The 19,830-nt window shown below is 41.2% G+C and overlaps 3 protein-coding genes and 1 non-coding gene across 6 annotated transcripts in view; 2 read left to right on the top strand and 2 right to left on the bottom strand.

Moving 5' to 3' along the window:
* The first annotated feature begins 449 nt into the window (after window positions 1-449).
* On the top strand, window positions 450-536 carry trnay-gua (transfer RNA tyrosine (anticodon GUA)). The gene is given in 2 exon segments: window positions 450-486; window positions 501-536. It is a non-coding gene; the product is annotated as a tRNA-Tyr (tRNA).
* A 1,218-nt stretch (window positions 537-1,754) lies between these two features.
* On the bottom strand, window positions 1,755-8,343 carry hal (histidine ammonia-lyase). Its single transcript, XM_063876055.1, has 20 exons — window positions 7,954-8,343; window positions 7,716-7,776; window positions 7,394-7,421; window positions 7,232-7,306; window positions 7,079-7,151; window positions 6,896-6,962; window positions 6,761-6,798; window positions 6,520-6,645; window positions 5,828-5,967; window positions 5,601-5,648; window positions 5,227-5,374; window positions 5,034-5,129; window positions 4,553-4,611; window positions 4,289-4,369; window positions 4,045-4,110; window positions 3,801-3,966; window positions 3,403-3,537; window positions 2,566-2,674; window positions 2,364-2,433; window positions 1,755-2,285 (listed from the first exon to the last, which is right to left on the bottom strand). The coding sequence occupies exons 1-20, from the start codon at window positions 8,198-8,200 to the stop codon at window positions 2,154-2,156; spliced, it is 1,965 nt and encodes a 654-aa protein (XP_063732125.1). The 5' UTR covers window positions 8,201-8,343; the 3' UTR covers window positions 1,755-2,153.
* Window positions 8,344-9,681: 1,338 nt separating this feature from the next.
* Window positions 9,682-17,686, top strand: elk3 (ETS transcription factor ELK3). 2 transcript variants are annotated; one of them, XM_063899046.1, is made up of 5 exons: window positions 9,682-10,072; window positions 12,739-12,947; window positions 13,283-14,026; window positions 15,799-15,921; window positions 16,930-17,686. In XM_063899046.1, exons 2-5 carry the CDS (start codon window positions 12,741-12,743, stop codon window positions 17,026-17,028), a joined length of 1,173 nt encoding a protein of 390 aa, XP_063755116.1. In that variant the 5' UTR covers window positions 9,682-10,072; window positions 12,739-12,740; the 3' UTR covers window positions 17,029-17,686. The 2 variants fall into 2 exon arrangements, with proteins under 2 accessions (XP_063755116.1, XP_063755109.1); XM_063899039.1 differs by having other exon boundaries at window positions 9,684-10,076.
* LOC134874807 (cyclin-dependent kinase 17-like) overlaps window positions 17,674-19,830 on the bottom strand; it is a 31,635-nt gene continuing 29,478 nt past the window's right edge. For both annotated transcript variants that reach the window (XM_063899020.1, XM_063899028.1), the window contains one exon: window positions 17,674-19,049. In XM_063899020.1, coding sequence (XP_063755090.1) covers window positions 19,012-19,049 — 38 coding nt within the window. In that variant the 3' untranslated portion in view covers window positions 17,674-19,011. The remainder of the gene's footprint in view (window positions 19,050-19,830) is intronic.

Here is a 19,830-nt window from a genome sequence, read left to right as displayed (position 1 = left end):
ATGTGCAACCCAGCCAACTGTGAGCGTGAGGAACGAAACTTAAGAACGTAACTCACTGACATCAATAACAGGTAGCTAGTTTGGGCTTTCATTTAACTCGGGTAGCACCTAACATTAGCCCTATCAGTGTTTTTCACCAAACTACTGCTATTTTTGAGAGTTTGGTCGAAACGCTATATACTTACGTCCAGTGTATTTCTTCCAAAAGAGTTTTACGCAGTGCTAACTCTACTGTTGAAGCTAAACGAATGACAGTAAGTCACTTGAGCTAGCTAGCTAGCTAACGGACGTTCGCTAACGTCAGTTTACATTAGCGCATGGCTATTATGTGTGTTTGTATGCTTTAATTAGCTTTTGGCTTTGTTGAAAGGAACTACCAACATTTTACCAATACATTATGTCACAAGGTGAACTTTAATAAGGATATTGTGCTACGCTCTGACATCGTCCCTTCGATAGCTCAGTTGGTAGAGCGGAGGACTGTAGAGGCATGAGCTGAAATCCTTAGGTCGCTGGTTCAAATCCGGCTCGAAGGAGACACATGTTTTTAATTACGGAGTTACGTAACGCAATTGTAAAGTGATTGATTTAGCTGCAAGAAACATTATATTTATTGATTAAACAAATTGAAGATTACAAAACTATAGGAAATAATGCAGGATCGAGCATTAGGCTAACACAGTATGTACTGCAGTCCAGCAAAGATTGACAAAATAAAGTCAATAATCGTGGTAGTACTATATTGATTGTATTGATCCATGAATGCATGTTTCTGAACAACCACAGACCTATTAATATTGCCCTCCTCCACTTAATGTTAGTTGACTTACACCAGTACAATTCGGTCAAATAATGCAGTAAACTAAATTCAGCAGCACCAAAATGTTGAGGTTATGTCTGCTGAGATTGCAACTGGACTTTTCCAGTGAGGCTAAACACACAATGACAAAGGCTTTATTCTAATCTGTGATTTGTAACCTTTGAATTTGTTGACCTTTGCTGCTTTTTGCAAGTCTTTGATGCACCACTTTATCTTCCTCAGGTTTTTCATCACAGCACCTCCAGGGGGCAGCGTGGTTCATCCACCTAGACAGGTAGGTGCCGTTGAACTGCACTAGGAAGTGTAGGAGTAAACAAAATACCAAAGCAGAGTGAATGCAAACCCAACAACACATTCCTCTCTGTTAACGCTGACTGCGTGTGTAATTTAGATACTGAAAGATAACTAAATTGATTCTGGTGAACAAATCTGCTTTGAATAACCAGATAAACCACTTTTCACCGTACACTGTCATCATTACTTTATTGTTTTTATGGTTTGCCTACTTAGGGACATCTTTATTTGGCTGCTAATCATAATTGTTACATTTTTATGTCACAGATAACAATTAAGCAGTTGGCAGAAAATAGGCTACTATTTGATCAATTATTTCCCGGGATTTTCTTAAGGAAAACACCAAAGATTTGTTGGTTTCTGATTCTTAAATGTGGGTTTTGGATTATTTTCTATTTCAAGTATGATGGTAAAATGACCACCTTTGAGCATGATTGACATCTAACACATCACCTCGGGGGCTGGTCCATTATAATGCCCATTTTCTTCTGTGATTTTTTAAATGTATTTTATTTGAAACCAGAAACAAGTGAGTGTATCAGTGTCTGTCAAACACAAATTCACCTTAAATGTAGAGACATATTAACAGGAAAAGTTAACAGAAAAGATGAATTACACGATCAAACAAACAATTAAAGAATGCAGCTTTCAAAAGTTTTAGTGGACATACACAGATGACAATCATTTGAGATTTCATATGATAATACCAGAAAAACCACAACCTTATCATAGTATTGTTTGTTACATCATTAAAGACTATTTGATATGAAAATGGTACAATGGCTGAGGTAGTCTAGATAAATACAACTCTAGTGCACAGTGGTGTTCAAGCTTTATGCAAGTTCTACCCACAAAAATGACTAGAGAAACGTCACCAATTCTTAAATTACTTAAACACCAAGGATTAAAAAAAGGCCAGAAATCAATTTATGAATTAAGTCTACAATAGTCAAAATAATGCTGCATCTTTAAGTCAATGGTTGGAATGCAAAGACATAGGGTATATTTCTATTAAAAATAACAAAAATCAGACATGTTTTCACTCGTGACGACAGCGCTTCCTTGGTGATGCCGGCGCCTCCAGAGAGAAGGCGGTCGGAGAGCCTGGACGAGACTCTGGGATGACCTCGGTCTTATACTTTTCGATATAAGGTTTGGCCACATTCCACACCTGGGTTTAAAATATAAACATGTTAAAAAAATTACAATTCAACTTAACTTACCTTGGACAGAATTTACTGGCACTTGCCTTCTGGTCAAGTAAAAGTCGGTGAGCAGCTTCAATGTCCGGAGACATGAATCTGTCTTTCATCCATGGTCTGTTAATATCAGAATAGGTGAGAGAACAACAGAGAGAGTCAGAAGTGGAACACTGGATAAATATTAACCATCCTGTGCATCGTTTCAGTGGACTGAGAGCCGTGTACTTTGGCCACATCTGTTTGACTTACTTGACCACACTGCGCACAAGTTCATAGACCTTCTCCAGCGGGGTGGTGGTGTGGAGAGGGCGGAGGAACTCGATACCCTGACAGGCTGCCAACAGCTCTATAGCAAGAACTGAGCAGAGAGGAAAAACATTAGATTTAACAATATTAATTATATTTCTAACTTAATATTATTCCCTTAAGGACACTATCTTCCGAAAACCATCTTACAGTATATAGATATCTCCTCTTTTTAGTGGTTTCAATTTCCACAAAAAAATGTAAATGTTACACAACAACTGATCCAACCCAGTCGCGTATAAAATCAAGCTCCAATAGATCCAGAACTGGCTGTCTGATGTCACTATTTTTAACGTGTTAAGTGACAATCCGGTGTTTGCTGTGAGGTTAGACTGCTGCATACTGAACGCATCAGAGAGTATGTATAGTATCAGCTTATGAGATCAGAAATAGGGTTTTAGAAAGACTTATACTCTAGAAATGATATAAATGTACTAAACTGTGTGAGATTGTGAAGCCCATTCAATGTGTTTAACGTGTCCTTTAAATCGTATAGACTTTTTTAATTGCAAAGGAATATCAAATAGAATAGATTTCAAATATTCATGTAGAGCAGCCACTGGACTCAACAAAAGATAGCTTTTATAATGTGAGGTGGTCATCAGATTTTGTATTTGCTGTTTCAGTCATTTGACTAGTTAATTTGATGCTTGTGTAAAGACTTGACTGAAGTCTTTGCATTGGAGTAAGTTTAAAGCCCATATTCAGGCCTTGCTATAACTGTAACTGGATGCTGTTGTTTACCTGAATATTAGTAGTAACAATAATCCAGATTTATACCTTGCTCCACATGCTCCACGACCCTCAGGGCCTTCCTCGCAGCCCAGCCTCCCATGGACACGTGATCCTCTGTGGCAGCACTGGTGGACAAAGAGTCCACAGACGATGGATGACACAAAACTTTATTCTCTGAAACTACACGGTACAAAAATTGAGATTAGAGTCAAGATACTGAAACAGTGAGAACATTTGAAATAAATACAAATCAATACAATATATAATGATCAAGGCTGTAAAACATTTAAACAACATATATCTTTTTGTTAAAAATAATCCCAATATTGATTTTTTGAATATTAAAATGTATTAAACACTTCCCAAAATATCTGTTTATTCAACATAATGGTAAGATCCTTCAGTGTACTTGTTAATCCCTATCTATTTCTTTGCACACTAACCTAGGGAAGCAGCAGTGCAGTGAGCAATCATGAAGCCAGAGTTGAGTCCTCCCTCGTTGACGAGGAAGGCCGGCAGCTCGCTCAGAGACGGGTTACACAACCTCTCGATCCTCCGCTCACTGATGGAGGCCAGCTCATGGACTGCAATGGTTAAAAAGTCCAGAGCCTAAAAGAAATATGTAAACGGCAATGAGAGTCAGCACAACAAAATATACCAAACATCACAACAAAAAATCTTACATACCTTAGCTGGGTATTCGCCGTGGAAATTCCCACCTGAAATGGTCTCTCCCCTTTCGGAAAATACCATCTTTTAAGGCCGTTAAGAAACATAAATGACATCTGCTTTGCAATAAAAGCCAACAAACAGTTTGTATTAGAGTGTATAAACTGTTTGGTTGAACCAATATACAATGTTAAGTGCAGAGACTAAAGGGATATTTCTGGATTTATGAAACAGTTTTCATTTTTACGACGAGGAAGGATACAGGGTTGTCAGTGGCACTGTTGATTTCTGTATTGATGATGTTCTGGACAAAGTTTATTGTGTCATTGGTGATTCCATGGACCTGTAGCAGTAAGGTAAGTAAAGTGAATAACACTTTTAGCACAGTTTAAATCTCAATTCGAGTAATCTGATTTGCACATGGTATCTACCACAACACACCACAAGTGTGGTGCAAGACGGCAGTAAGTCCTGAGGGAAGAACTTGTGATTTTGAGATAAATAAGTAAACTTGACTTGAGGTTACCTGAGGACAGCATCGCATTGTGTAGGCATCCTGCACTCTGTCGCAGAAGCGATGGCTCTCTGGAAAAACATACCAACACCAGATGACACACATTAAGAACTAGTATTACATGTTGCGTTACAGGCTTCATTTAACCAAAGACACAATGTATTAATCCTTCTGGGAAGATACACCCTCTGCATTTAAACCAGACTAGCTATTTACGAGCTGTGGGCATCCAGGGTGAATGCAGAACCTAAATCGAGAGCAGGGGTAGAAATATTCTTCACAGATGTTTGTGTTTTGGTTGGTAGGGAACCACAGAGATACTGAAGACTAACATGCAAGCTCTACTCCTTGTGGCTCTGTAAGCTATGGATAGGTTAAAAACCAGGACACACTTCTTAATGTGATGCAACTGTGCTGCCCAGATGTAAGTGTATAAAACAATTTTATGTGATTTTAGTATTCTGTGTTTTAGGATATGGCCCTGTCCCCTGACCTGCAATCTCAGATGGATGATGATCAGAGTCCAGCAGCGAGCGGAAGCGCAGGGCCACCTCAATCTGTCCGGGGTGGGGCCGCAGCTTATGAATGTCTGCAGGATGCGATCAGAGAATTGAGGAGTGGAACAGATATTGAATTTTCACTGTAATTTTTTTATTTTGTTCGCCTCCACCGCTGCTGCTGCTCACCACTGTCAAAGGCCTTGGTGGTTCCCTTTAGCACCTCAAGGGTCAGAGCAGCGATGATGTCTGCCTGCCGAGCGATGGCCTGGGCTCGCTCCACAGCCTCCGCCCCCAGAGATGTGATCATCTGGGTCCCATTAATCAGAGCAAGACCCTGGGAGGTAAAGACTGGGAGTGAGTTGCACATTTTTACACTTTAAAAGCCACTAGAAGAATGCAATGCTTTCAGCACTCATATAACTGTAAATATAAACACTGTTATTAATCTTATACACTCTGTACCCTGAGGAGAGTGCAAAACATGTCCCCAGTGAACCCTGGGTCAGGCTTTTGAGTTCAATCAAATCAAATATGAGAGCATGGCTGATTTTAAACATTACCTCTTTAGGTTTCAGTGATATGGGCTTCAGTCCATGGGCCTCCAGGACCTAGTCAGAGATGAAAGGAGAAAAAACATGTAAAATGTCAAGGGTCATCAAAAGCAAACATGTTATTCTATTGGACCTTGCAACCTGTCACTCGAAACTAACAAAAAGCACATTTCCTGCAGCATTGGGCAAGTTATTGTTGTACAACCATGGAAGTCAGTATGACAGGTAAATCTTACATATTTGGCATCTGCCCATCCACTCTTGGGAGACCACATTTTACCCTCTCCCATCAGCCCCAGGGCCAGGTGAGAAAGAGGAGCCAGGTCTCCACTAGCACCCACTGTTCCCTTCTCTGGGACGAAGGAGAGGCAGGATGCTGCAGAGTGAGCGAGGGATTGAGATTAGTCATATGACCAGTGGTGTAAAGTAACCAAGTACATTTACTCATTGTACTTCTGTATTCATGTTATGGTACTTTGTTATTCTACTCCACTACAATTCAGAGGTAAATCTACATTTACCTAGTACAATTAGTTACTCTGCAGATATGGATTAATAATCATCACTTAAATAACAATTCAGTTACACCTAGATTAAATTCACATGCTACCCTGCAGTAAATAAAGTATTTAAAATGTGTTCCACCTTTATAAGCTTTATATACAAATTAATACATGAATTATGATCATGCAAACATATAATACATATGATTCTTAAATGGGCCAAGTTCCCCGCTGTGGGACAAATAAAGGATTTCTGATTCTGACTTATTTATATCCCAATACTTTGGTACTTTTACTTGATGTTTGACAATTTGAATACAGGACTTTTATCTGTAACAGAGTATTCCTACACTTCCTATACATCAGCTTCAGTTATCATAACTGAAGCTGATATCACCAGTTAGACAAGGTAATATGAAGCTCACCGTTGAAGGCTTGGATCATTGCATGAAGTGTTTCCGGAGATATTCCACTGTACCCTTTGGCAAGAACATTGATCCTCAGAGCAAGCAGCATGCGCGTCCTCTCTGGGCTAAGCGGGTTTCCAACACCTACGAAAAGCACACCACAGCATTGGTGGTGCTGATTTAAATGCAGCAAAATCTAAACATGTCGTAAGGAACTCTGAAAATGTTTAATTCTAGACCAGTAATTTGACTTTATTACCTGCTGAGTGTGACCGCACCAAGTTCTCCTGCAGCTCCCTGTGGAACAAACACATGTCAGCACAACAAAAAATAAACCTCATTCTCCAACAGAAGATTTAACGTTGACAAAGAAAATGTGAAAAACTGTCTTTACTTGAGCTTGCTGACAGGAATGACTGTTCGGGCAAATTTGCCAAAACCTGTTGTGATTCCATAAACAACTGGAGGAAACAGGAGAGATACAGAGAACTCAATACATTGGATTAATGATTTCTCAAATGTGCCAACTTTCAAGTAGCTGGTTAACATTGAGATCAATTCCTAAATGTATCTTAACCTTTGTTTTCTTTAACAATGGTGTCCAATAGCTCTCTTGATTGCACCACCTTTCTTTCGGCCTCCAGAGTCAGCTGAAAATAAGGAATGATTATGTTAAGTGAAAGATTACACTGACCAGTCATGACAACAAATACAATTTGTTGATAATCACCTTTATCTTGTAGAGTCCTCTTCCTAAGTTAACCAGATCTGTCGATGTCAGGCTGTTGCCATCCAGGGAAATAAACTGCACAGGGAGGGAAAGCTGTGTTACTCAGAAGCAATCAGTAAAATATTTTAGTTCTGCTAGTGAAATGGTAAAATAAACTCCTACCTCCCTGGGTTCTTTGTATGCTGCAGTGCTATTTCACATTTGTAATCAAGGATAACATTCCACAAACACAAGTTTGCCCTATAGTTTATTATTGTGTTACAAAAATTCAAGAACTTTATGGTATTTAATCAAATAAATGACTTAGTTTAGAAAACTGTGTGATGGCATTAACTCAACGAAAAATACAACAGTACCCACTATTAATAATATCAACTTTAGTCACATTTATTTTTAAAGAACATTTTTAAAGCAAGCCAGTTGACCGACGTGCTGTACAGATCACAGCTGGGAGCTTACATATGGCTCAAACACAAAAGGATACAGGTGGGACACTCCAGGCTCACACGGGATAAAGTCAGGGGACATGGTGTCTCCTGCGATAGCTGGAAGTACAGGATAATAATCGACATCACATGTTTACTCTTATCGACAGTTTACCTACATTTAGTGTCACGTTTCTACACAACTAACCATGCACAATTACACACAACAAGTGTCCCTTAAATGTATTTAAAATTGCAAATTTGCATTTCTAACATTTGACATGCACAAAGTCATACCAAGCTCGACAAAGTCATTATCCTCCAGGACATCTTCTATGGTGTCATCGGTGTCCAACAAGCCCAGACCCTGGCACCTGCGCACCACGAACCGAGCGTTCTTTACATCCTTGAAGCCGCCGTTGTCCGGTTTGTTCTTAATGTAGCGTTTAAGGGCTTCCTGTCCGAGCCACTGGATGGTGTTGGTGGCGTCCCTGCAGGGCACTGCCAGCCACTCATCTCGGATGTGTACGGTGAATCGAGGCATTGCACTTCAGCGGGAGTCTGCAGCAGTGAGGGCTGCTCTGCTCTCCCCAGGGAGCACCTTCAGCACCTTAAGTCCAGCAGCCAATCAAAAGCTCCGCTTGAGAGCCATGCCTCGCCGGTGTTGCACCTCTGGGGGTCAGTGACCTGCACAGGTCGGTCACACAGACATTTGGACCTACTGACCGAAATGCGTTCACGTGATTTAATGACATCAAAAATAGAAGTTTTTAGGTGTTTGGATGAGACAAACGCGACGAGTTTGTTTTATTGCTGTGCTATTTGTCATGCCAGAATTGTTTTAAGGTTTAAAAATGTTTGCTTTGCCTCAAACAACAAGATCAGATAAATCGTATTGCCAAAATGACATATTAATAAGAAATTATTCTAATAAGATGTATCCCATTTTTGCTGGTGCCTTAAGTTGCTGTCAGACATTTGAGTGCCTGTGAATCTCATACGAAGTGTAAATACAATTATGAACCTGACCAAAAATAAAACAAAATCTTTAATGGCTGATATTTACCAAATAAAACATGACTGGGTTCTGATGCAATGCTACTAAAATGGGTTTTAATGTCAGTGATCAAAGGTGAATAACATTTATTTGCAACATCATCAGTTCATTGACAGACAAAACTCAAAACTCAACTATACGCTTCCTTGGGACCTGAAGATTACACCTGCCATGACTGAGTCATTTCTATGATGCTAAGATATGATTTAAAAAGTTGAATTTTGTTGCTATTGTAACTCATTATACCCCAACATAACTTACAGAAGGCTCCCAAAGCACTATAATTGAACAGCTTATTTGTTTTGTACTTCTACTTCAGAGTAAAACATTAACTTAAGTTTGCTAACCGAGAAATATTACTTATAACGTTGCGGATAAGACTTAATTCACAAAATGTATGCATTAATGATGCATTATTATTAATTATTATTCCTTATAAATATCATTTATTATATTAGAACTCAGCTTCACCTTTAACAAAGTAAGATAAATGTTGATTAATGGTGCTGGTAATGCTGCCTCATTTGAATGCAGGACTGTATTGCTTTTTTTTTTTACATGTTATACTGTGACGTTTTTATGAAAATTGTACTTCCATTTTTATTACATTTTATACTACTTTTACTTTGGATACTTTGACTACATATTTTGAATTTCACTTAGTTACTTACTTTTATTTAAATAACATTTCAATACAGGACTTGTGTTTTCAGTGTGGTGTCTGCAGTGTTGGGGGAAGTTTTCAGATTCTTTACTTGAGTAAAAGTACTTAGTTACTTTCCACAACCGGGTGTTCGTAATTTTAATCAAGTATATTATCTGAATTCTTCCTGCACAATGGCCCCATAGTATTTCTACGTTTCTTTACATACAATATCTGGAAACGTCTTCCACCGCTTCTGATAATGAAAACGTAACACGATGAGACCTCAAATCACATGACTTTTCGCCTGTTAGTGGAAGTGACAGAACTAACAAGGCGCACCTGAACGCATCGCGCCAGTCTGCGGACGGATGATGTCAGTTTACGGGCTGTAGGAGTTTCTGCATCCCCATGTGTGCGGCGGACGTAGAGTAGGCCTTTCTGCTGGCCGTCAGCAGGCAGGCAGGCAGAGGAGAAGAGGAGGGGAGGAAAAGTGTGTTTACACAGACGGCAAACCGCCTGGGGAATCGTCGGGGAGAGGAAGTCAGCCGGCTCTGTGTCTGCCTGCTCCAACTTCCTGCTCAGAAAAAGAAAAAGCACAGGATCCTATTTCAGTCCAGCACAACTGTGTAGACCAGAAGTAAGCATGGAAAAACAAGGAATCACTCAGGCTTCACCGTAAAGTTTCGCAGAGGGAAAACACTGAGGCAGAAATCGTAGGTAAAGTAACAAATAATCTTTCTATGAACATAGCTTTGTTGGGTATTAGAGAGGGAACTGCATGTTTGGAAGTGTTAACAACATGACGTGTATTTCCTTTAAAGTTGTGTTAAACTATTCGTATCGTGTGTTTTTTGTACTTTTACGCCAGAATAGTACATGTTTAGATGCGGACACATTTGTCTTCCGGTCCGAGCCACATATTGAATATGAGTCAGTGTGGCACAATAGTGATCCAAAACTTCTGAGCGTGCGTAAAGGCTACTTTCAAGTCCCGGATACAACTGTCGCCTCCCCTGAAAAGACACGCAAACAAACGAGGAGCGATGCAAAATTTAGTCCACGGCGGCTGTTTAGAGATGCTTCTCTTATTTGAGGGCCCCTGTTTAATTTTCCACCGTCTACGAACAGGAAGAGAGCAGATTTAGTCATGGCTAAGTAATGTCTGCACACACCATCTAATCTCATTAGCAGTTTCCGTTCAGCCAACACTGGATGGCTTTGTGCGCACAGCGAGACTTCTCAGCCGAGCATCCACAACAAGGCTCCCGAATCTGGACAAAAACCACCACAATGTCCCTGTAATATTCCTAGAAAGTGGTCAAAACATGTCTGCTGTGCTGTGTCTGTAATTACTTCGTTGTAGGGGATTGTATACCTCTTATATTCAAATATAAGAGGTATACATTCCACTACATCTACCTTACTTTACATATAAAATCGGTTTTATGTAGGAGGTATGTCTGCCCTACAGGAGCTGCTCCATACTTTAAAGTCCCTCTGTGCTATTTGTGGCATCTTGCAAAGGTGAATGTTTACAAGTCACAGTGACCTAATTGTAGTCCTGTCAGTTCAGTGGCCAGCTTTCCTTTTGCTTCAAAGTGTCCAAACCAATCTGAACCCAGACTTTGGTTTGGGTTTTTAAAGGGTGGATCTGTGGAAAGATGACAATGACTTGATCTTGTGACCCTCTCCCTTTTGGGATTTTTGTGGGAAGTGTGGCATGACTGGGGAAATGCTCCCCTGCTGTGGGATCCCCTCTCTCTCAACATTTGTCCTTGGAAGTAGAATGGGAGGAAGTCCTGACTCTGACAGGTTTGTAGTTTCACATGGAAGATAGAAAACTCAGGGGATGCGTTGTGTCGGAAATTAGTTCAGCCCTCTCCCTCTCTCTCTCCTCTCCGGACAGAGATATGTAGTTTAAAGGCCAAAGTGTTATCATTGTGTTGAAGCATCAGTCACTTATTGTTCCTCCATCGCTATCTAGTTGGCTGTGTAATGCCGAAACAATACTTTACTTTGAGTATAAATTATTTTTATTCAAGAAAAAAAGCCAAACAACACAACAAATAGCAAAAGAACAATATAATTGACGCTATTAGAGGTAAAACTGGATTTATAACAGTAAATATCTATTTAAAGAATAAGTAAAGACTGCACATCTACTATTAACCCGATAAGGCATTAATGTCAACTTTTGGTACCTTTTTGTACTAAGTGTTACGGATTTAGTTACCAAAAGTTTAGACTCTAATCTCACATTTGTCTCTCTGGTGTCAGCCTATAACCAGTGATTTTTCATCATTGAATAACTTCTTAAACATTTCTAAAATGTCAGAAAAAAAAGTAATGGGCATCACAGTTTCTCTGCTTCCAAGGCAATGTCTTCAAAATGCTGGTTTTGTCCAATAAAAGGTAAAAAAACTCCAACATAATTCAATAAAATGAACTGATAAAGCCTCAAAAGCTCACATTTGAGATGTTGGGAAAACAGCATGTCATTTCAGCTTAATTAAGGACTAACAATTAATCAATTACCTCAAATATTGCCAATGTATTCATTGTAATTCAACTAATTGATTAATCCATTATGCACTAATTTGGTGTAGCTATCCATGGTGACAGAAACCCCCGACACACACACACACACACACACACACACGCACACACACACTATTAATACGTGAGCTCCTAGCAGGCAGACAGGAGCTGCGAGGCTGCACATTCCTCTATTAAAGGAATAACCCACCCTGGGCCCGTCATACTTCCTGTGGAGCGAGGGCCAGGTTGAACCGCAGCATATTTCTGGCTTGAGCTGTTGTTCCTCCTTATACTCTTTTTTTTTTCTCTTCTGCTGCTGCTACATTACACTACACTCTTTAAAACACACTGTTCTATTCATCACCGGTCGACTCGTCCTTACACCACATGTTACAGGCCGTTTCCTTCTCAGCCAGCAACCTCATTTAGTCTGTGTGCAGTAAAGGGAGGCTGGCAAAGATGGAAATCAGGAAAATGGCTTTTAAATGAAGATAAAGCATCAGTTCTTGTTCTTAACAGCTTCTCTAGACACACAAGGTAGGATTTTATTATAAACACGCAATTATTTCAGGTCTAGAAAATAGAAATAATGAGCACAGTGGAGTGCAAACAGCTTACAGGCTTGTTTTCCTTTGGGGTTTGCCTTTTGTGCTTATTCTGTTCTTTAGCATCTGGCAGTTAGAGGTAGGAAGTTTTGGTGCTTTGTTTTCGCTGGGTGACAATTTGACTTACAGGGGACGCAACCTATCATAATAAAAAAAAACACAGATGATGGCGTTTTATGTCGAGTGCTCGTTTCCAGGCCAATGTTGTCACTCACGCTGGTCATGTCTTGCTACAGGTATGGACAGCGCCATCACTCTGTGGCAGTTCCTGCTGCAGCTGCTGCTGGACCAAAGTCACAAGCACCTGATATGTTGGACGTCCACTGATGGAGAGTTCAAGCTTCTGAAGTCAGAGGAAGTGGCCAAGCTGTGGGGGCTACGCAAAAACAAGACCAACATGAACTACGACAAGCTGAGCCGAGCCCTGCGCTACTATTACGACAAGGTGAGGAGAGTTTGGGTCATATGAAGGGGCCGCGTTAGTGTTGTAGTTCAAGTAATCTTTTCATTGCAGGTTTTGTAACTGAAAGGATCTGAAGTACATCGACCAAATGTTGTTTTTCTCTTAAAAACCACAATCGCCCCTGGTAGACACTTCCACTTCCTCTTTGTCAGCAAACACACAGTAGAAATCCGGTTGTCGTTTACCATTCTTAACACAGAGCTGTTTCACTGTGTTCCCTGCATGTGATTATGTTCTATTATGATTTTCTATATTATATCAGTTTGCTTACCCTAAAAAAAATGTATAATCATTTATGCATTTTGTGTGTTTTGCAGAACATCATCAAGAAGGTGATTGGCCAGAAGTTTGTCTATAAATTTGTGTCCTTCCCTGAGATCCTGAACATGGACCCTCAGGCGGTGGAGATGGGTCTGGCCTCTGGCAGGTTTCCCCTGCAGGAAGGAGAGGCCTCAGAGCTGGATGTGGAGGAGGAGGAGGAGGAAGAAGGGGAAGAGGAGATCCAGAGGAGAACCCTGGCGCAGCAGTGTAGGAACGACTACCTCCGCTCAGGCCTCTACTCATCATTCAGTATCAGCTCCCTGCAGAACCAGCCCGAGCTGCTGCGCGCCCTGCGGGAGCACCAGGAGGAGCCGCGCTCCGTAATCCGCTTTGGCACCAACGCCAACGAGAGGAGCTCCCCTCCCTCTGTTAAGCCCGAGACCTACATCCCCCCCAGGCCATCCAAACACCGGTCCCCGTCCTCCCCCCACACCCAAACATCCCGAAGCTGGAGCCCCGCCACCAACGAGGAAGAGGAGCCTTCTGATCACAGCGCTCAGCCCCTCAACCTCTCCTCCGGGCACAGGGAGCGCGCCCTGCAGCCTACAGAGAAGAGGAGTAGCAGCGCTGGTAGAAGTAGTTACCAAGGAGATGGACTCCCACCAAAAAGTAAGAAGCCCAAAGCTCTGGAGATCTCCGCCCCGTCTCTGTTGCTGGCAGGGAGCGACATCGGCTCCATCGCCCTGAACAGCCCGGCCCTGCCGTCTGGCTCCCTTACTCCTGCCTTCTTCACTGCACAGGTGAGACCATTTATCTGAATGATCCATAACTGGGAGAGCACGGCCAGAACACATGACTGCACTTTGTGTTTGTTTGAAGTGTGTGTTTCCTGCCCTCTCTGACACACAATGGTTTACAGACTCTTAAAGTTATGTTTGTCAGCACTTTTGGGGGACAAGTTGTTCCCCAAGCTCTGAAATATGTTACATAATTTAAGCATGACAGGTTTACAGGTTCAACACCTGTGACTCCTCTAAAACCAGCTTCATATCTATCTAGTCCAGACATGTTTACACACCCTATGAGTTCTGCTTTTCAGCTCTCAATAATTGAAGGTGGATTAGAGATAGTCTAATTCTGTGCCAGCTACAGCTGGAGTACAGTGACACCAGTAATAACCTAATCTATTGAAAGAAAGAGAATAAATTCTCTGATGCTATCTGTGTCCTCTGTGTGGTGGCCTGGCCGGCTACAGAGAGAGGATGGGATCCATCCAGGGTATGATGTCAGTGCCCCCAAAGCGCTCGGAGAGCAGCAAGAGACATCTGACACAGCCTGGCATGTGTCTGTGGAAAGACTACTGCTATATTTATTTAAGTAGTCACTTGAGCCAAAATGTCCTTAAGAAACAGGCAGAGAAAAGGTATGAAAAAAGGTAAATAGGCATGATTTTAGGGTAATATGTGCACAGGCACTTTCATGTCAATTTAACAGTTTTGAACAAATGCAAATTGAAACAAATGTAATGCGTCACTGTCAGTGTTTGGGATTTAACCTTCAGATCATTTCAATAAACAGTTCTGTGGGGCAAAAGCCAAAATTACTGCCAGAATGTTTATGTGCTGCAAATGACAGGCCTTATGGAAGTATGTCTACACTAAAATTAAAGTTTGAGGAATTACAGTACAAAAGCAAATGTAGATTTTAAAAGCAATTTGTGGTAGATTTCATTGTCTAGTGTAAATCAATATGATTGCTTAAATGTGAATTCAGCTTTAACGGTACTGTTTTAAGAGTGTTCTGACACACATTTAGAGCCAAATTATTCCAGCTGGACATCTTTGTGAAGTTTTGGTCTTTGCCATGAAGCCTAAAGGTATTTAATAATCTGTTTAATGTGCGTAAATTGGAGTTTTTACCAAGCAAAAGTGACTCAGCCACATCAGAAGGTGTTTCCACACTTTGAGAAAGCCATTATTACCAAACTCTCACTGTCTGTTTATGGGGGTGCAAAAACTGAGATCAGAGGAAAACAAGCAATTTACAGGAATCTTCGGCAAGTCCAACCTATGAGAGGGGGGAAGAGGCCCTAAGTGATGCCATATGCTCCAATAATTCCATTAATAATGGGAGCAGGGCTGGGTCCCTCTGCAACACTGGCTCACTTCTCTGAGGTGACACAGGGGAAAGTAGGGGGGGAGGGGGAGAGAAGGCCAGGGGAGAGGGAGAAATTGATTTCATATGTTTTCTCTCTGCCCGGAGTTCGAAGTGCTTGAGGACCCCCAACCCCTCGTCCCCCCAATCAACAATAACCCCCACCTCCTCCCCACGTCACCCTGTATTCTGGGGAGAAACCACAGACTTCCTTCCTGCTCTGTCAGTTTGTTTTTCCAAACGCCAATACTCGTCCATTTACCGCTACAGCATGTTTCGCATTACCCAAGCCCTCAGAGCAATGCTCTTCCACCAGTGGGTCTCTGTGTTTTTATTTAAAAAGAAATATTGTCTTCACTTGGTTTCTGTTATTTACACAAAGCCTCCCCTCCTCCCTCTGTGTTTCCCCCCCTTGCAGACTCCCTCTGGTCTGCTGCTGGCTCACAGTCCGCTGTTGTCAGGCATCCACTTCTGGAGCAGTCTGAGCCCAGTCGCTCCGCTCAGCCCCGCCCGGCTGCAGGGCCACAGCTCCCTCTTCCAGGTAAAAGCACAAACAGGTGGAGACACATAGGGAGGGTGCTCCTACGTGTTTACCGGTATTGTTTGAAAGCTGAGGAGGAAGCTAAGAGGCTGCACAGGTGAAATTAGCTCTGCTGAAAAATACCCTATCTTCCCAGCAGTTGCTAAAATCAGCTGGGTAAGATAAAGGAATTTTCAAGTATTTTTTACAGGCCAGGAAGAGATTGGCTCCTGTTTTTATAGCCTAAGACTTTATAGAATCTTTTGTTTCTTAAGAATCAGAAACAGTTTTATTACTAAGTAGGTTTACACATACGAGGAATTTGCTTTGGTGTAAATGGTGCGCACAAAGACATACATTTTTTTAAAGAAAGGAGCAAAATATAGCTTTATATATTTTTTGTTTAAAGAATTGTATTAAAGACAATATTTTAACAAAATATAAATGTAAGAAACTGAGACAATATGAGGGATACTTATACCTATAAAGGGCATTAACATTGATATATATACGTCTTTAAAATGATGCAAATCAGGCAGGTATTCACTTAACACAAAGAATATGCTAAAGTTTAAACAAGACGTTTTTGAGATCTGCAAAGGAGCGAGACACTCGAAGCTAGTCGAGTTAGTAAGCAGGTCCAGCAGAGGTGTCCTGTTTCAGCGCTTGTGAGAGGGAGAGGAAATCCTGTGAATACTTCCTGTTTGAGCCCAGGGGAGCCAGTCTGAACAGGGTGGACTGGTTTGAGAGCTGCTCCTCATTTGTGAAAAACACACACACTCACCACACCCCCACCGCAGCCGCACACACACCATACACCATACCGGATTCTTTGTGCAGAAATAGTGTTGACTTCTCCTTCTGTTGTGGAGGTAGAGGGGGACAGAGACGAACAGGAAGAGGCACAATGAATAAAAAAAACAGGAAACCAGAGCAGTGACAATGCTGCAGTTCCTCTGCGGAAAGCAGCTTTCATAGAGCCTCCGTCCCCTCCTCGCTAACTCCCTCCCTCTCTCTCTTCCTCCACAGTTCCCCAGCCTAATCAACGGACACATGCCTATCCCCCTGCCAAACCTGGAAGGAACACCCTCCTCCCTGCTCCTGTCCCCAACTACCCACAAATCCTGATCCAGGGTCTGCAAAGAAACACCTCCCATCTTCATGCATCTCTTGTTCTGACCGATCATCAGCAGCAGCAACCATCCCGTGTTCGTCTTGTTAGATTTTGCTTCAAAAAAGTCCTAGGAGACGGTTTGTGACCTCACTTTTTTGCACTTGAGTTGCTTTAGATTCCAGTGGTTGAAAGCACTTGGTAAAAGCCATACGCTGCGATGTCTGAGAGACGTCTGGCTCTTTATAACGTACAGCACATTTCGACATGACCCTGTCCGCGCTGGACAACAGTGGCGCGTAGATCGTTGCAAACGGCTAGCCAGGCGCTCATTCTGCGCAGAGAGCTTTGTTATTTTAATCTTGTAAAAATAAAAAAATCTTTGTTTTCCATAAGTGTTCATCACAACGTGAAACTGTTGTTTTACTTGTGTGGTTTTCTATGTAATGTATGCACTATGCTTCTCAGATAGTACCGGCTGTGCCTTGTTGTCCTATTCTTCTCTTTCCAAAACCTTTTAATGAAGACGAGATTTCAAATCAATGAAAAACCTTTGTAACACTTGTAATGTTCTTTTTTTTATACTGGACTTGGTATACAGTTTGTATTCTGTATAATTTTGTATTGTGAAGAATGTCTTGTCCTTTTCAATAAACAAAGCATTGAATGCTTAAACACAGTGTCTTTAAATCCAACATTTTACAGTAGCTAGAAGTGTCCGTACAGCAGAGGGAAACACAACCAGGTCACATGAATTCTGTTTAAACTTTAGATTTAATTTTCTTTACTCTGGAAAAAAAAGCTCAAATATGGGAGGGCATCTGCAATGAAATCCCACACCAATAACAATTATCAACAAATAAAGTTAAAGAGTATCATACAAAACATCTCCTGTAACACTGTTAAATAGACTGACTCAGTATGGTATTCACTAGGGGCAGGACTATAGCTAGCGCTCCTGAATCAGGAGCTCAGTGGCTGTGTGCTTCCTCATACAAGAGAGCAGGCATGCAACACAAAGATGGAGGCAATCCAGAAACAAAAGATACATTTTTTTTTTTTTTACAGTTGATGGAGATGGGAATGGCAGAGAGGAGAACAGATCTGCAAAGCACTAAGCCAGCAGAGTCCAACACTGGGGATTCACGTTCACCTCCCCTTTGTAACAGACTGGAGGAGTGTCAGATTGAGATGGAAAAAGGATGAGAAGAAGGTTCACTTCAGTTACATATTTATGTTTTATTCAGAGCTAAGAGGCGTTACTAATCCTGTAATACCCTTGTCATTATTTCTACGTTTGCTTTCCCTCCTGCATGTGTTCCTTGGTCACGACAGAAACCGCAGCATCCTGGAATGATATGCCAGCTACTGACAAGAACGGGATCTTTTTTTGGCTGCACTGCTCTCATATTAGCCTCCAGTTAGGATAAAATGATCAGTTATATCAAAGCCAGCCTCGGAGTAAACGGTCACAAATGATGGGTGCAGCTGAGGAACAGCACCGTGGCAACAGAGACAGAAATCAAACCCTATTGAGTTGCTACAGAAACATGCCTCTGCTCACTGGGTGCCTCACACACCCACACACACTGAGGAGCATCGAGGTCGAGTTTTTTTTATGTATGAAAATGGAAATGACAAAAAAAACTTAAAATATCACCACTTCAAAAGAAAAAATCTATACACATTGCATGTACTCATTAAAGTGACTGAGCCAGTTAGAATTCTAGACAGTAGTTGGATTTAGCAGCAAATTCTCTTCTCAATAAATATAGATGTACAGTATATAAATGTCTCTCATGGGCCAGTTTCAGGCCAGACCTGGAAAGGGGACTGGTAGCACTGTGGACGAGTTTCCCCAAGTAGCTTGGGGGGTTTATAATGATGATGATCATGATGATGAAGATGATGCTCCATGCCAACATCCATCTCAGGCTACTGATCCATCAGCGAGACTGTACAGCTATCCTTCCCAAATAAAAAAATACAGTCCAGAGAATCTAAAACAGCATGCTCTGTCTTCTGCTCTTTCCGTTGCCTGAGAGGAGACACAGAGAAGAGCATCAATTATTTTGTTTTTATTTTCAGTTTACAGCAGGATCCCAAACCCCAGAGTCTAAATGGAAATAGATGGATAATCTGGATTTAAGGTTTAGAACAAATATTCCCATAATGCTTGTTAACAGGAAGTACAATGGAGTATAGTATGAGCCTTATAATACAAATCAAATATCACAATATTGTGATGATATTTTAGGGTGGACATTTGGTGCTTCCACAGAATACTAACACAATGAGAAATATAATAAAGAATCTTCAGAATGTGGATAAAGGCAAACAACAACTAGAACAGTCTTCAGTATAATACAACTTATAATAACAGAATTATCAATTGACCTTCTCAAAAGTCTAAGAAAATGTGTATTCTCATGTCGCAATTTGGATATATTGCCCAGCCCTAACACAGGCCTCATTTTCCCTTTTTTGTTGTTGTTGATACATTCTGGCAAATAGGTGACATTAACAGTGTCATTAATTAAGTATTACCAATTCCTGTATGCAATGTGACCATGTATTTATAGACCAGAGTCAATGGGTTTATTTGATGCAGAAGAAAGCTACTTAAAGGAGCAGTTACTATAGTTATTACAGTTACTATAGCAGTTTTCTATTATTTCTAAGTGGATTTAAGACTGGAAGTCAGCAAAAAAGAAGTCCTCAGTATCCTGTAAGTAAAGGGCGGTGGTGGCGAAGTCCATAGGGGCTTGGCCTGGGAACTGGAAGCTCACCAGTTCAAGTCCCCGAAAGACCAAGTGCCA

The sequence above is a fragment of the Eleginops maclovinus genome, chromosome 2 (assembly GCF_036324505.1).
Source record: "Eleginops maclovinus isolate JMC-PN-2008 ecotype Puerto Natales chromosome 2, JC_Emac_rtc_rv5, whole genome shotgun sequence".
In the NCBI taxonomy this organism is placed as follows: Eukaryota; Metazoa; Chordata; class Actinopteri; order Perciformes; family Eleginopidae; genus Eleginops; species Eleginops maclovinus.
This window is presented reverse-complemented; position numbering and strand designations above follow the sequence as displayed.